At 38.1% G+C, this 16198-nt stretch overlaps 2 protein-coding genes across 4 annotated transcripts; one reads left to right on the forward strand and one right to left on the reverse strand.

Annotated features, from left to right (window-relative positions):
- On the forward strand, nt 1–1483 carry LOC112189546 (cytochrome c oxidase assembly factor 6). 3 transcript variants are annotated; one of them, XM_024328891.2, is made up of 4 exons: nt 1–160; nt 261–398; nt 571–646; nt 1047–1483. In XM_024328891.2, exons 1-4 carry the CDS (start codon nt 77–79, stop codon nt 1076–1078), a joined length of 330 nt encoding a protein of 109 aa, XP_024184659.1. In that variant the 5' UTR covers nt 1–76; the 3' UTR covers nt 1079–1483. The 3 variants fall into 3 exon arrangements, with proteins under 3 accessions (XP_024184659.1, XP_024184662.1, XP_024184658.1); XM_024328894.2 differs by having other exon boundaries at nt 1071–1483; XM_024328890.2 differs by lacking the exon at nt 1047–1483 and having other exon boundaries at nt 571–953.
- Nucleotides 1484–5139: 3656 nt separating this feature from the next.
- On the reverse strand, nt 5140–8656 carry LOC112188917 (bHLH transcription factor RHL1). Its single transcript, XM_024328156.2, has 7 exons — nt 8150–8656; nt 7964–8059; nt 7726–7881; nt 7378–7443; nt 6795–6860; nt 6425–6493; nt 5140–5893 (listed from the first exon to the last, which is right to left on the reverse strand). The coding sequence occupies exons 1-7, from the start codon at nt 8564–8566 to the stop codon at nt 5501–5503; spliced, it is 1263 nt and encodes a 420-aa protein (XP_024183924.1). The 5' UTR covers nt 8567–8656; the 3' UTR covers nt 5140–5500.
- Nucleotides 8657–16198: the final 7542 nt, after the last annotated feature.

A 16198-nucleotide genomic window follows, 5' to 3' on the forward strand; every position in this document is an offset into this window, starting at 1 on the left:
TCCCTTTCATTGGTGCACCTACAGTCGCGCTAATCGTACTCTTGCAGAAGCAAAACGTTCTCTCTTTAGCGAAGCCATGGCCAATGAAGCTTTAACAGCACGAAACCCAGATGGGGTTCACACCGATGTGCTCTCTAGTGCAAGACAAGCATGCTATAAGGTCCTAATTACCCTTCTATGCATTCATTCACTTGCTTTAATTTTAATTTCATAGCTGAAATTTTAAGGGTTCAATCTGAAATTTGATGGGTTCCGATCAGGCACGAGACGCATTCTATGCTTGTTTGGAGAAAGAATCAGATAAGAAACAGACTGAAATTGCGTCCAAGGGTCTGTTATACCCAGCACAGTGCAAACCCGCCAGGGATCAGTTCGTCAATAACTGCCGTGCTTCTTGGGTAAAGCTTCAATCTTTAGGGTTTATGATCATTTTTGGCAATAGGGTCTGTGCCCATTTTTGATTGAAGCTTCAATCTTTAGGGTTTGTGACCATTTTTGAGAATAGGGTTTATGACCCCATTAGGGTTTATGCCCCGTTTGTTTTACATTATTGGTTTGTTTTGTTTTCAGGTGAAGCATTTTGATGCGATGCACTGCAAGAACAGAAGTTTGAAGAGGCTTTTGGATGATAAAGAATCGAGGAGAGGTCCGTTGTCACTTCCACAACCTTACACTTTCAAGCCCCCCAGCACTAGTTAAACTGAGTTTCTGTGAGCTTTTTGGGTTTAATGGGTCGGCAATCAGAATGTCCTTACTCTTATTAGCTATCCTAGTCTTGTAGTAATTGTACATCTAAGTGTCTAAAACTTACTGGTGATGGATAGAGAATCGTATAAATAAAAGCTACGTTTGGTTTCAAATTCTAGTTTCATGGATGACCTGTTTATGCTTTAAGATTGCCGCATATGTTGGCATTACATTTCATAACATTGCTGTGTTGTTTAGTCATAACTTTAGGAATAGGTGGAAATTAAATTTCGGGGGGCGCCTTGTATAAAACTCGTGAGAGATTTTAGGAATAACTGAAGTTAGTGGAACCCTCACAGGGTTGCGTTTATTCATTTTGGCAGGGGTTTAAGGTGTTCACTTGGCCCCTCCAGGCGGAAGGAATCATCTGGGCCAGCTACTGGCTGCATGCTAAATTCATTATTCAGAGCAAGAGACGTATAACAGATTTAAGGCTTGAAGAGATGTTACTGTCATATCCAAATTACGTTGGAGTAAGAAACTGATTGGAAACAACAACAATTTTGATTTGATTAGATATGTTTCTTGTACAATTAATGGATGAAAACAAAATTTTGTCGTTGATGCACTTCTTTTCTTGTTTGGTTTGAGGGTTCTGGCAGATGTTAGAGATATCTAGGCAATTGCATAAAGGTACCATGTGTCCATGCTAGTGTTCTGCTTGCAACCTTCAAGGGGTCAGACCTTTGGTTGGTTTATATATGTTTTGCTATATATAGCATATTTGTTGGTGTTATATGGATACTTCTTTTAGAAACTTAAGCTGGGTTAATATAAAGGCTACATATGTGCCAATACCATGGTTGCAATTGAGTGGTCGTTTACTTTCCTATATAACACAAATAGTATGGTAGTACCGTAGTACAATTAAACTTGGATGAAGAGTAATCAAATTTCTAAATGTTAGTAATCATTCTGTAGAATTGTTAGGCATCCAAAATTCCACCACTTGAGGTGGATATTTTCTGCTTTGTTACAACACAAATGGCCTTTCATCGGTCTAGATGTTAGAAATAGGTTATCCAGAAGCATTGCTTTGCTCCATATACCAAATAGGAGCTGACTCTGAGGAGAAGACTGTAGGCTGGTCACAAATTGGTGCACACGGGAACATTTCTGGGAGCATTTAATCAATAATTGATTCTATGAATGCATCTCTTGAAGGAGTGTGTTTATTGTTGAGGCATGAGTTTGTAAGAGCTAGTCCCTGTGACTCTGCGAGTAAGAATTGCAAAACCAAACAATTACTGATTTTTTATTTTATTTTATTTTGATAGAAAGTAATAATGATAAGAGAACTTCAGTTTGTCATGTTACATGCTTTTGGGAGTTATACTGAACAACTTGGCCAAGAGCTTTGCACTCATTGCAAGATGATACAGCTCGTTTTCTGAATTGGAAAACTAAATTGGTAAGAGTTTAGGGTCGGTTAAGGATGCACTAGAGCAGATCATTGATTTCAGTGTTTCAAATAGCCTGAATTATATAAAATGATCACAAAATTTTTGCAGAATTTTGTGAAGTTGATGGAGTCCAAAAATTCTGGGGTAATTTGTGTGTCAAAGCATATATGTATATTTGCTGCTCAGAAAAATATGTATATTTATATTCTTCCGGTGAGATTAAGCACAGAACCTTTTCAATATAAATGGAGATTTTGCTGCTTAATATTACAGTGACTGTTGACTTGAAACACATAGTTCATTGTTTTAGGGGCAAGGTGATCTTCAGATAAGGTTTCACATGTGTGCCACTGTGCCATATTAAGTGTGAGTTGGCTTAACTTGTTCTCGCTGTATTAGTCCTAGATGAAATCTTCTTTGTGGTGTTGTATTCAGCTTTTATGAATTTCATTAAGGTTTAATGTCAGTTATGAGACACCTTTTCTGTGGAAGACATGCATATATATATTTGTTTTTTTCTTGGCCTTCATCAATATTCTATGTTTCAGTGCACTGCAATCACATTTCTATCAAACATAAAAGTCCTATCTTGAGTTCATGACAGATAGAAATAGAGGTAAAAGAGATAGTAAACTTCTGCCGGTACTTTGGAAAATGATGCATCAACAATATTCAATGTCCTTATTCTATATTTCATAGAGTTTTATTATATATGAACTGATTAGTGAAGTCCAAATTAACAGCTTCCTGGTATAGTTCATATCTTGATTCCTGATATATATATATATATATATATATATATATATATATATATGTATGTATTTGACCGGCTTATTGGGAGTTATGAGCAGATATAGAATAATATCCTCAACCTTTAGAATAAGCATTTAGAATAGGAGAGTCAATGCCTCAATGATGCTGTGAAGGAATTGACAATAAGTAGTGGATTACATGTCTCTTGATACTCCCATGTGTAATAAGTGAATTTGATATTGAGCTGGAGATCTGGAAAAAGATCAAGCTTGGAAGTTCATGCTCACCAGTATCGCCTCCGAATCACAATGCCGGCCGTGAGCTTGCATCCGTGTCTCTGACTTGAATATCTTAAAGGGATTGTTGCTTCTGCTGATTGATAAGCTTTGTCTTACATTTTTAGCTATTGTTATAGATGTCTCTAGCAGTTCAAGTCCTTTCGGTAATGCTCTTGAAGCTGCTAATTGCATTTTCGGTATCTTTCGATAGCATTTAGCATAAGTGTTATTACAGTTTCACCGGAAACCATTCTCGTTCGTGTGTCCAGTGTTCCATTCTATATGGGAATGACCGGATGAGAATGACTAGCATTTTTTCCGAGCAGGACGGGAAGGGAAGGTGATGGTAGGCCTTACGTCATCCTCACGTTGATGTGAGAATTGGTTATTAGAAATTTATAAAGAATGACATGGACCACAGAGACGCTGCCTGCTTCAGTTTGTCAATTATCAAGTATGGAACTAAAAAGATGACGTTCTCTGTCCCTAGTGTTTGTCAACTATGAGATTAATAACACGAATGCATCATATTACTCAAATGCAACTCTTTTCTTACCGTTAATGTGTATTGTATTACAGAAATTAAGCGTATCTTTGATTACATCGAAAATTAAGTTAAATTTGTTTTTCAATAACAATAGCATACATAATTAATGTTCGATATGAAAAAAGAGATATTGTCATTTGATGATTAAAAAATGGATTCGAGATAAGTTTTTGTCCTCGTCATCATCCTCAATGACTTCAACTCAACTAAGTGAATTGGAGCAGGTGGTCAAAGTAGTGTTCCAAATCAATCATCAGAACAAGAAGAAAATACAAGACGTTCAATTGACCGGAAAATCTAATCCACATTGATATGGTGAATAACTACCGACTCAAACTTTAGCCAACAAAAACAAAACCAAAAAACTAGGGGCTTTAGTAGTTATCTGCCGACTCCTCTATTTAAAAATAACTAGAACAAAACACATCTGATGGGTGTGAATAATTATTAACTAGCAATTTTTCACACATACTCTGCATGTGTAAGTTATTAATTTTTTTTTCAAAAAAGAAAAAAGAAAAAAGTTGGTTATTGCAGAGAAAATAAAGTGGGAGAGAGAAAAGTGGGCTGTGGGTATTTTTTTTCAAACTTTTTTTGATAAAAATACATTTTGTAAATGTCTTAATTATCCTTGTGATTTAATTAATTCTCAAAGTTTATTAATCTTATAGGGTCAATTCTGTCAAAATTTTAGATTTTGGCTAACAAAGCCTCTTCTCTTAATAATATTATAGATTATAGATTAAATAAATATGGAAAAAAAAATTTCAAAATAAGTGGGGAGTTATTACAGATAGTGGCAAGTTTTGTCTTGAATGAAATGCACATAGTGGCAAAGTGGAAAGTTATCTGCAGATAAGTAAATTATTATTATTATTTTTTCAATTTTGATTTTGTTATTTACCTTCTTATCCCTTAGTAATTAAATATAATTTCAAATTAATATATGATTTGGTTAACAAAGACTCTTCTCTTAATAATAACTAGTCTGCAATCACATGCTCTGCATATGTACTAAAAATTTTCGTTTAAAAAAAAAAAAGGATAGTTATTGTAGAAGAAATAAATTCACTGGTAGTTATTGTAGAGAGAAAATAGTGGGAGAGAAAAGTGGGGGTTGTGGAATCATTTCTTTTTAATTTTCTTAGTAAAAATCGATTTTATAATTGTCCTATTTATCATTGTAATTTAATTTGTTCCCAAAATTTTTTAATCTTTCAGGGGTAAATCTGTCAAAATTTTCAGTTTTGGCTAACAAGCTCTCTTCTCTTAATAATAGTATAGATATATAGATACTAATAATAATAATAATTGGTGTAGTAGTCTCTAAATCTTAATTAATTAACCCATAGAATACAGGAGACCGACTTCTTTATTACTTGTTTTAGAATTTGATAAACTCAAACCCTCTTTTGGATCCTTAATTATTCCCACACTATTATTAGAGACTAATCATTTCGTAATAGGGTAACATGATAATGATTATCAAAGATAAACATCCTCACATTAAGAAGCGACAAAAAAAAAAAACCAAAAAAAGCAATAAAAAGACAAAGACACCCCAAAAATCATGAAAAACAGAATTTTCATAGGGATCTGGGAGAGGTCGTTAGCTAGCTTTTCAGCCAAAGTCTACGCAAATACGGCGTCGTTGCAACAAAAAAAGCACCCTGATGAAAGAGGCCTTATTTTAGTAGACTTCAGTAGGGGGCCTTGGAGTCCACGTCACGTTAGGTTGGGTGAGTGGTGGTGGTGGTGGTGGGTGAGTGGTCTCACGGCTTGGAGACGGAGGCGGCGTCTTTACCGGAACCGTCAACGCCGCCGTTACTGGCCATCGTGGCTGACTGGACGGTCAACACTGACATGCTGGGAGACGACGGCCCCTCTCCGCCGTTAGATGTAATGACGGGGTTGTTGTTGCCATTCATCAGTGGGTTCCGGGGGTGACACGTGGCGGTGGAGATAGCTGTGGCCAAGGAAATAGGCATGAGGCAGAGACCTTTGCCCTGTAGGTACTGCATGGCGGAGCCCATGTCCTCCTCCATGAGCTTGGCCACCTGGTGCTCCGTCACCGTCATGCTGTCGTTGGACGACGCCGTTTGGTTGCCGCTCCGGCCGGCGCGGGTCCCGCCGTTGGCACTGGTCTGGATACAGTCACCGCCTCCCTGCATCGACCCAATGGAAATTAAACATTTTCGTAAATAACTTTTCAGAGTTTGAAAAGGAAAGCAAAAAAAACAAAAGACAGGCCAAAAGAGAAAGGGGGCGGTTTCTCTGAAAAAGAGTGAGTGAGGAATCTCAAAAGTGGGCACGCGTGCTCCTTTATTTTTGTCGTTTTTTGGGTGATGTTGAGGCCAGCTTTCTGCTAGCTGGGGATACCGCTCCTCCGGAGTAGTATTGAAATTTCGGAGTGCATAACCATTTTATAAGCTGACTTTGAAGCTTCAATACTGCGAGAGATCGACTTTGTTTTGAAATTTTAGAGTACAAAACTATCGAATTAGCTTACTCCCAAATTGCAACACTACAGGACTAATAGCTTGGTAGGTGGATATGAAAAAAATGTGCACAATGTATAAACTGAGTTTTCCCTCTTTTTTTTTTGTTACCTAAAGTTAAAGTAAAATCTTAACTATGGTTTAAGTCTCTGCTGATCATGGTGAAAGGGATTTTTTTTTTAACTTGGTTAATTTTACCTCAGAGGACATATCAGTGACAAGGGGAGCAACAGCACCAGCACCACCCAACCTGCTCATGCTCAGAACCTGTTGAACCCAAAAAGAAGAGCATAACTCAGTAAATATATATATATATATATATATATATATATATATATATTACAAGTAACAAGGAAAATTAATATTCCTCATAATTGATCCAACTTTACAATACAGGGGCTAATTCTTTACTTGATTATCATATCTAAACAAACAACAATGTCAACCAGGGAATCCTTCCTTTTCTTTAATTTAAGCAATTAAAAAGAGGGTCTTGGATTAAAGATAATAAAAAAGGATTAAACATAACCAATAATTAGATAAAGGAAGAGTAAAGCATCTAAATTACCTTGACTTGGAGCTGCAGGAACTTTACATAATCGATGATCTCATCTAGCATTGAAGCCTTATCTGTCTGTCATTCCAAAACCCACATCCAAGATTATTCAATTTATTACATCATATTATCTAGAAAAACAAAGAAATAAAATATACTAAACAAGGTACTTGATAATTATGGTACTTAATAATTATGGAAATCTTTGGGTTCCCTTTGACAAAGTCAAAAAAAAAAAAAAAAAGTATTAACCAATTAATTAAGAAAATCCAGGTATAATTAGGAAAGCCATTAATAGAGTCCTGCCGGAGTACGTGTCGGGACTCGGGACTAACTCCACTCCGGCTTCTTATAATAAAATGACCTTAGATAAATAATAAAATTATACTACCGTTATTAAATATCTGACACTTGTCCCGTAAACCAGTAAACCCTAAAAAATAAAATGATATTTCATGAATTATCAGTTACAGAGGAGAGATTCATTTGCAAATTTTTAATCAAATAATTCTGATGATGACCCATAATTATGTTCTTTAATCAACTAATTTATTTCGAGGTATGATCGAGAATGAAATAATTAAATGAAGTTTACCTTGTTGGCATTGGGAACCAGCTCCTGCAGGGCTTTCATTCTCTCTGCAATTCTCTCTCTTCGTAACTGCAACAATATCCGTTTCAGAAAAATACAAAGCTAATACAAACAAGCAATTCAATCAAACCACAAAACAAATGCTGGTGCTTCTGTACTGTTTGCTTGCTCAGAAAACCAACAAAAGAATTAAAGATATTTTATAGTGCTCTCGAGTTTTCAAAAATTTCAGAGTCGGTAACCGACCCTTTTTATTAGTCAGAAATCAAATCATCGACTAATCTGACGGTTTATGACTTCGAGTTTCAATACTTCAGAGCCACCGTTAAATTTCGAGAACTGATGACGTACTCTTTCAGCGATGGAGTGTGGGTCAGTGGCTTGACCTCGCCTGGCCCTGACTCTGGGCCTGGGTTGCGCAGCCGAAGCTCCGGCCGAGCCGTTCGCCGGAGGTTGGGTCATGGCTGCGGCTTGAGCTCCATAGTTCTGCGCTTGAAGTGCACCCCCCTAATCAAATTAATCATGATCATTAGAAAGTAATCCAGATTAGTTAGATAAACAAGGAAGAAGACAACTGTGATAAAAATACCTGATGGTGATGAAAATGCTGAGGCTGGTTCGGAGACAGAGATCCAGTAAAGCCATTAAACAAGGCCTGAACAGAAGAACCACCGTCAACAACGCCCTGTAAAAAAAAAACACCTCCGCAAGTTCAGAATATTATTTACACTAATGCCATCGCTGTTTCTCATAGAAAAAGCTTAATTAAACTAACCGGATTAGGAGATTTAAACGACGAGCCGTCACCAATATCGTTGAAGTCACCGTTGCTCCCCAACGACAACCCCATCGGAGCGCCGTTGCCGGAGGAGGAGGAGCCGCCACGGGACATCATGAGCTGGTGCTGGAGCATCATGGCGGCGGCGGCTGCGGCCGAGGCAGTGGGGGAGGACTTGGACGCTGCGGCGCCGGCGCTGATCTGGTGGCTGCGGAACTTGGTGGCGAGGTTGGAAGAGTCGTCGTAAGAGAAGACGACATTGTTGTCGCTGTTACCGGCGGACGGCGGCGCCGGCGGGGTTTCGTCGGCCCAGGAGGAGCAGGAGGAGGGGCCGAGGGTGGAGAGCATTTGCTCGAGGAAGTCGTCGTGGGCGGAGGAGTCGAACGGCGTCTGGGGGTTTAGCAGAGAGTTCATTTCACAGTTTTCCGGCTGACTTGACTGTTACGGTTTTCTCTTGACTGTTGCGGTTTTCTCAGTTTGAGTTTCTGGGCTAAATTTTTTTGGGTTTGGAGTTGGGGTTATATAGAGGGAAGGGTTCTGTTATGGTGTTTGTGGCGCTCACAGACTTAGTGTGGGGGGTCATAGATTCTGATCAGGACCTTTGGTTGGTCAGACCAGTTAGGAGGAGACTAGTCTATAGTATAAGTGATAGGGTAGGGTTGGGGTACTGTGTATACCTACCCACCATATTGTGCTGGATGCGCGTTACCTTCTACTATAAGCTTTAGGTTTAACTAGGATTAATTTAAACTTGAACTTAAGTCATCTTATCAAACACTTCCCCAAGTAACTTCTACATTGTGGTATTTTTTTAAGGTTAATCTTATCTTCTTTCCATGGACTTATTTTGAGCATGCTCAGTGTAGATTTGTGCGGTGATACTTGAAAATCAAGTCAAACCATTATTGAATGTTCTTTTTATCTTCAAAGACAACCAACAAAAAAGCCAATATTAATGCAGACTTCGGGGTTGTATTCATTTTAGAGTTTACAAGATTTTTTTGTATTTTAAAAGTCCATAGGTATTCAATTGAGATTTTAAATAGTCTTTTAAAATCTTGACGTATTCAGTTAAGATTTAAAATTATTCATTCAAATCTGACGATATTCAAAAATATACGGATTTTTTAGGATTTTATTAAATGCTGGATTTTGAAAGATTTTCTAGTGCTTTTTATACACATCTAAACTCAAAGACAATCCAGCCACTTCCTTAGAGATTTTGATGGTTTCTTTCTCACTCAAAAAATGAAGAAACTCTTTCTAAATAAAAAATAAAAAATGAAGAAGCAGCCTTCAATAGATGACATTCATTCATTTTGTCCTAGACCCATTTCACCACTATCGTCCTCTACCTCTGCTCCCATATAATAATTAAAGTCGGAGCGAAACCGAAACCTAAACATAGGTTTCATGAGCAGGCGGCGGCGCTTCTTGGCTTCGATCTGCAACAGGGCGCTCCAGCATTACTTTGTTGTGGGTTTGCAAACGAGATCTGTGTTTTGCTTTGGTGGGATCGGGTTTGACGAGGAGGAGGTCGGAGTCACGGTTTCGGGACTAGAGGAGGTCGGGTTTGACGAGGTCGGAGAATTTCTGCTAGAGATCGGCGTTCGGATCGCCGATTGAGGCTTCTGTTTCTTGCTTGAAGAACCAGCCTAGTGCATCAAGTATAGTCGCTAGCATAGGCTTTGGTGGGAGGCAAGATGGTTGTCGTGGTCTCCTGCCTGGGGAGGCTGCCAGACTGATTAGGCGATGGCGGGCGGCTTCTCGAAATGGCCGGATTCGGCGGCTGGGTGTGAGGAGCGTAGGGTGTGGACAGTAGGCCTTGGGCCTTTGCCTTACTGGGCTGTAGAGATGCAATCTAGAGAATTGGGCTTAGGTTAGCCCAATTCCCCTATTTTTCTCACACTTGGGTCGGGTTTGGGCTTTTTGGGGGTCGTATGTCCTGCTCTTTGTCCTGCATCTGTTCCTAGAATGTTGCTATGGGTGTGTTGAAGGTTGCGACGTACACCAAAAGGGTCTTAGGCGTCAAGATGTTCAGGACATTGGTTCCATTTTAGGGCAGTGTAGGATTAGGGAGTTTTTAAATTCTGCATTTTCTTTTTCCGTAGTTCCTTTAGAATTTTAGTTTTGTTGAAATATGGATTTCTTTTGGATTTAGTACTCTTCGTGAGTTTGCATTGTAATATGAGGGTGTTCTGTACCCTTCATGCTTGACCGAGTGAGGTCGTATGATTTACTATCAATGGATTAGTCTTCTGTTGCCTTAAAAAAAAAAAAAAAAGCGGGCGTACTTTGAAGAGCATGGCTACGGAGCAAGGTCTTAAAAGCTTTCACTTTCTCGTTAGGACTCAGCATCCGCCAAGTCGATTTTTCCTTATTCTATGATTTTGCTTCAAAGTCTAACGTCCATCGATCGCATGACTCGATCACTCCGACCAAAATAAATTCAAATATATATTTTTTCGACCCTGACCTTTACATAAACACACTCTTCTTAGCTTCCATTTTCTAACAGCGTTTTTATATCAAGAATTCCAACATAATAACATATGGTGAAAGATAATATCTCTGTACTTACTGTCTTTCATATCTCCATTAGTATTAGAATACAAGAGTGAGAATATATCCTGGAATCGAGAGTGAGAACATGTCTATATAAGAACCCTCATATCTCAAATGATTGTCATCAGACTATTATACTAGTCTGAATATATTTGCAAGATTACCAGAATGATTATATACATTTCTTAATAGTGTTTCGAAATTTCATCAAATCATATGCTTAAACTCTGCTAGCTCAAATCACGACCAAGTAGCAGTAGAGAATAGAGATATGATCTTGAACACTGAGAGAACTAAGGTATGTTAGATTTCAACAGCTAGCTATATATCGTGGACTCTCATTATGGAATCGATGGAGTTGTTAATTTGGTTGATGCTAAGCTAGCCAAGTTCATTGTATCCAATCACGTACGACTATATGTACCTATGAATCTCTGCAATTTTTTAATTATTTCAGAATTCGTCAAATTTATTGTGAAACAAATAATGTTGCCCATATGTTAGCCCACTTTGCTATTTTGGATCGTGTTGTGGATATTTCTTTAGTTGAGGCTCCTGATTTCTTACAGGATGTCCTCTATGAGGATTTTTGTAACGCAACTATGTAAGCTCGAGGTACATGTATTACATCCCCTCGATGCAGCAAAACTCAATGAATAATAATTTGGGCATGAGGATGAGCCTCCAAGTTTGATTGGGTTTAAAACCCCATTTATCAAAAAAAATATGTGCCTATGAAGTATAAGAATCTAAATCATGCAATGAATTGTTAATGTTCCAAAATTCTGTGCACCCAATTCAGCCATAACTAGAAAGATGGTGAAATTTTTTAGTATTCGATCTATATATATCATGTTTTAGTATAATATATGAAATCACATGTCTCGTTTGTTTTAGGGATTAAAAATGTGAGAATAAGAACTAATTTATGTTTTTCTATGTTCCAAAATTCTGTGCACCCAATTAAGCCATAACTAGAAAGATGGTGAAATTTTTTAGTATTCTTTTTATCTTTTAATCTTTTTATTTTTATAAGGGAAATTTTTTAGTATTCAATATCGAGTTTTAGTATAGTATATGAAATCACATGTCTCGTTTGTTTTAGGGATTAAAGATGTGAGAATAAGAACTAATTTATACTAGAGTACTCTGAGTGGCTGACTATATTGCAAGATTACCAGAATGATTATATACATTTCTTAATAGTATTTCGAAATTTCATCAAATCATATGCTCAAACTTTGCTAGCTCAAATCACGACCAAGTAGCAGTAGAGAATAGAGATATGATCTTGAACACTGAGAGAACTAAGGTATGTCAGATTTAAACAGCTAGCTATATATCGTGGACTCTCATTTTGGTATCGATGGAGTTGTTAGTTTGATTGATGCTAAGCCAGCCAAGTTCATTGTATCCAATCACGTACGACTATATGTACCTATGAAATATAAGAATCTAAATTTCATGCGATGAATTGTTAATGTTCCAAAATTCTGTGCATTCAATTCAGCCATATCTAGAAAGATAGTGAAATCTTTTAGTATTCGATCTTTATCATGTTTTAATATAGTATATGAAATTACATGTCTTGTTTGTTTTAGGGATTAAAAATGTGAGAATAAGTCAATAAGAACTCATTTGTGTTTTTCTATGTGTTAAATTTTTTCATATGTCATATGTTTTTCCTTGTAATTAGTTTCGTCGGTACCTAAACATATATAAGAGAAACTATGCATCTGCTTCAAGTAGTAATTTTTTTTTCTTTCTTATATCTATAAAAGAGGATCAAAAGGTTTCACTCCTGCCCCCATGATGACTCGAACTCGTGACTTCATACATAAATAGTGGGTGCTCTAACCACTGAGCCAACACCACTTCGTCAAATAGTAATTTGAAGAACCAGACCATCTCACATACGAAGAAGCATAGACACACCAGAGCTGGAGGAGAACCAAGACTACAGAATCACACCATAAACGATCGATCGCTGATCCGTATTTTCCAATTTTCTGATTTTTGTTGTCTTCTTTCTCCATGAACTCCTTTGTGTTTTTGATTCCCATTATGTGTAACTAAATTTCCAGTAGTTAGGCAACAGTTGAAGCCCCTAGGCATGATCCATAACATGCTTTGACATTCAATTTGTTTTCCAATTAATAAAGTTGAGGTTTTGTTTACCGATTTCTCATTGATGAATTCTATGTTTGTGTGCTTTGGAGGCCTACTTAGTATGCATGCTAGGGTTCTAATACTTTGATTGTTTGATGCCTGGATCAATAGTTGGATTCCTCAAATTGTCTAGAGAAGTAATTGGTAGTTTTCACTAGCAAGTAAACAAAACCCTAGGTTTAGCAAGGCTCTAAGTCAATTGCGATGCCTAGTGATTGCTCAAACTCTTTTCAAACTTAATGATCTTTGCATGTTAATTCTAATAAACGTATCTTTAGGTTGCATTGCTTGGGAATAGTCTAGGTGTAGAGCACTTCCTGCCTAGCGTACAAACTAAGAAAGAGTAATAGGATGAAATAATTCAAGTTAAATAGAGAGATATTGGCGTCACCATCTTTTCTATAAGAAAAAAAAAGTATGAGACAAACAAATAAATTCGAAAGGAGTTAGTAAATCCAATTAAATTGACAAGGCAAAACTAAAGATGTAGGTATATGTCCTTGTCTTTCACCAATCCCATCTCCACTTTTTGATACTCAGGTCATAGGGTCTCTTTACAACCCATACACCCATTTAATCAATAATCACGCTAATGTCAATGCAATCCTTAAATTAAACATGATTATCTTGTTTTTGCTCCTTAAAAGGGTATAAGGGCATAATGATCATTTACACAATTTTGGCCTAAAAATTGTCCACTTACTCCACTAAGAGTTTTTTACTCTCATTTACCAAATCTAACATCTATTGACAGTATTGCCCTCAATTTAATTACTAAATTATACTCATCTCTTTGTCAGACTCTCTCTCTCTCTCCCCTCCCTCTTCGATCTATTCTCTCTCTCTCCTCCCCCCTCACCGATTTCTTCTCTCACTGGAGACCGAATCCAACAACGTCGTCGCCCTCTCTCTCTCTCTCTCTCTCTCTCTCTCTCTCTCTCTCTCTCTCTCTCTCTCTCTCTCTCTCTCTCTCTCTCTCTCTCTCTCTCTCTCTCTCTCTCTCTCTCTCTCACTCTCTCTCTCTCCCTCCCCCCCCCTCCCCTCTTCGACCTCTTCTATCTCTCCTCCCCCCTCACTGATTTCTTCTCTCACTGAAGACCGAATCCGGCAACGTTTGTGGGCTTCATCATCATATGCGGCTTTGTCACCGTCTTCGTCATCATATGCGAGGACGTAGGATTCGGGTCGGACCTGGACGGTGAGGCGAGAGTTGTTAGTGGTGTCGGCGTCAAACCAGAGGATGGGGACTTGTGGCAGAGGTCGAGGAGGGCGATGCGGCCCTGGCAGTCTCTGACGAGAAGGAGGAGGTGGCAGTTGGAAGGATTGGCAGAGAGGAAGTCCCGGCCCGCGAGGGGGGGGGGGGGTGGAAGGTTGAAGTTTGCACGAATCTGGTGCCCAAAGCATTTTCTGGGTGGCTAATTTTATTTTTTTTGGGTAAACTGTGAGCTCCGAGAATAGGGAAGGAAAAAAATTAACATGTAGAATTGAACATATAAATTGATCAATTGTGTCTGTAATGTATTCATTTTGGTTTTGGGAGTTTATGCAATTAACTGGAGGGCAATAATATGATTATTGGAGGGTAATAATATGATTATTGGGGGCAATAATATGATTATTAGGAGGCAATAATATGATTATTGGGAGGCAATGAAAAAAGCATTGGGGGGGCAATAATATATTTATTGAGGGGCAATAATATGATTATTGGGTATTACTATAGGGAAATAAAATCGGACACAAGAATCCGGCTACCGGCGCCGGCCACTGGAGTTCGGCAAGGTCTCCGATGACTTCTCTCTCTAAGTGACAAAGAAGGAGAGGGCAAAATTGTCCAAAAAATAAATAAAAAGTAATTAAAAAAATACTTAATTGGCTAAAGGGCAAAATATATATAAAATATTGTGTAAGTGGGCAATCTCTTAGGGGTGTTTGTTTCACCGGACTGTTACTCCCGACCTTAATTTCTACAAGAGTCCTGGACTCCTTTAACTTGGGTTATGCTATAGTAAGCCATGAATCATGTTTGGCACTGTTTAGGACTAAGGAGTAGCAAGAAAGAACACGGAAGCAACTAATGAATCATATGCACAATCCTCACAATTCACAACAAAATTGGGTCTATCTCAACAATAGAAGCAAGCCACGAATCATATGCACAATCCTCACAATTCACAGAACAATTCTGAATCTCATAAATGAAGCAAAAGCAAGCAAATCAAACACAAATTGCAAAACCCTCTCCCATACCTGGAATTGAATTGGTTCTATCTCAAACTCTTCAATTCTTGCAGCCAACAACCAAATATCAATTGGGTCTTTCCCAGACCTCCCAAAACTCAATGATTCATGGCAAATGAATTTCTGTAAAATCCTCCTTCACTCATCACTTTGGGCTTAATGGGTACCCGTCATCTCTGAATCTCTGTGTTTTGGCTGGCAGAAAACTGAGGGGATTGGAGGGGAGAGTGAAAAATTGAACCTACAGAAGAGATGGAAGGAGACCCAAGCGAACAGTAGCAGAGTGAGAAAACCACGAAGCTGAAGCAAAGAGTCAAAGAGCGAGATTTTGGCTTCCACAGTCCGATGGTTTTTGACATCACTGTGGATGAAGGTGAGAGCATGTTTTTGGGGACTCTGGAGTCTCATTTAATTGAGTCTCAGTTGTTGCCAAACATGGGATGATGTCTGTTGGACTAGATAAGCCAGTCCACTCCCGTCCAATCCCATGAAACAAACACCCCCTTAGAGTGTTTGGGTAAGTGGGATTAATTAACCCCAAAATTGTGTAAATGATCATTATCCGTAATAAGGACATCTATCTAGTTTGCATGTGTCAAAAAATTATGTACATAATCCCAAGTTCTTAACTAATTAAACCCAATAAAAGCTCATTCCGAGAATCACTTTTGAAAATGATAATGTGAACTTCAAATCAAATTCCAGAAGATGTTTCCCCCTTTCTTTTATTCCTTTTTGAGCTAGGCAACTAATCCATGTGCATATGTAGCTTAATATCCATTGAGATACTTTTCCAGACAAGAAAAAAATATGTTGTATCTGATTAATGCCATATATATTGCTAAATGTATTCCAAAGTCGACCCCTTCCATCAATCAATCATACCAAATTGGAATTCCAGGCCAACTTGATCCTTGCGGATGATGAAGAACTGGATTGCGCGTCCAATTATAAGCCGCAAACTAAATTCTAGGCCCATAACAAGAAAGAGCATACAGTGTTAATTGGTTTGCAACAATGTGAAACACCATTAGCTCTAAACTAGTTGATCGAACACTCTAGTAATGACCT

Source organism: Rosa chinensis, chromosome 2, assembly GCF_002994745.2.
Source record: "Rosa chinensis cultivar Old Blush chromosome 2, RchiOBHm-V2, whole genome shotgun sequence".
NCBI classification, from domain to species: domain Eukaryota; kingdom Viridiplantae; phylum Streptophyta; class Magnoliopsida; order Rosales; family Rosaceae; genus Rosa; species Rosa chinensis.

Excerpts from the sequence above, each read along its gene's own strand:
- LOC112189546 (XM_024328890.2), top strand. The coding sequence starts at position 77 with ATGGCCAATGAAGCTTTAACAGCACGAAACCCAGATGGGGTTCACACC. Across the intron at positions 161-260 it reads CAAGACAAGCATGCTATAAG|GCACGAGACGCATTCTATGC; the intron begins GTCCTAATTACC and ends GGTTCCGATCAG. Across the intron at positions 399-570 it reads ATAACTGCCGTGCTTCTTGG|GTGAAGCATTTTGATGCGAT; the intron begins GTAAAGCTTCAA and ends TTTTGTTTTCAG.
- LOC112188917 (XM_024328156.2), bottom strand. The coding sequence starts at position 8,566 with ATGAACTCTCTGCTAAACCCCCAGACGCCGTTCGACTCCTCCGCCCAC. Across the intron at positions 8,060-8,149 it reads CGTTTAAATCTCCTAATCCG|GGCGTTGTTGACGGTGGTTC; the intron begins GTTAGTTTAATT and ends TTTTTTTTACAG. Across the intron at positions 6,494-6,794 it reads TCCTGCAGCTCCAAGTCAAG|GTTCTGAGCATGAGCAGGTT; the intron begins GTAATTTAGATG and ends TGGGTTCAACAG.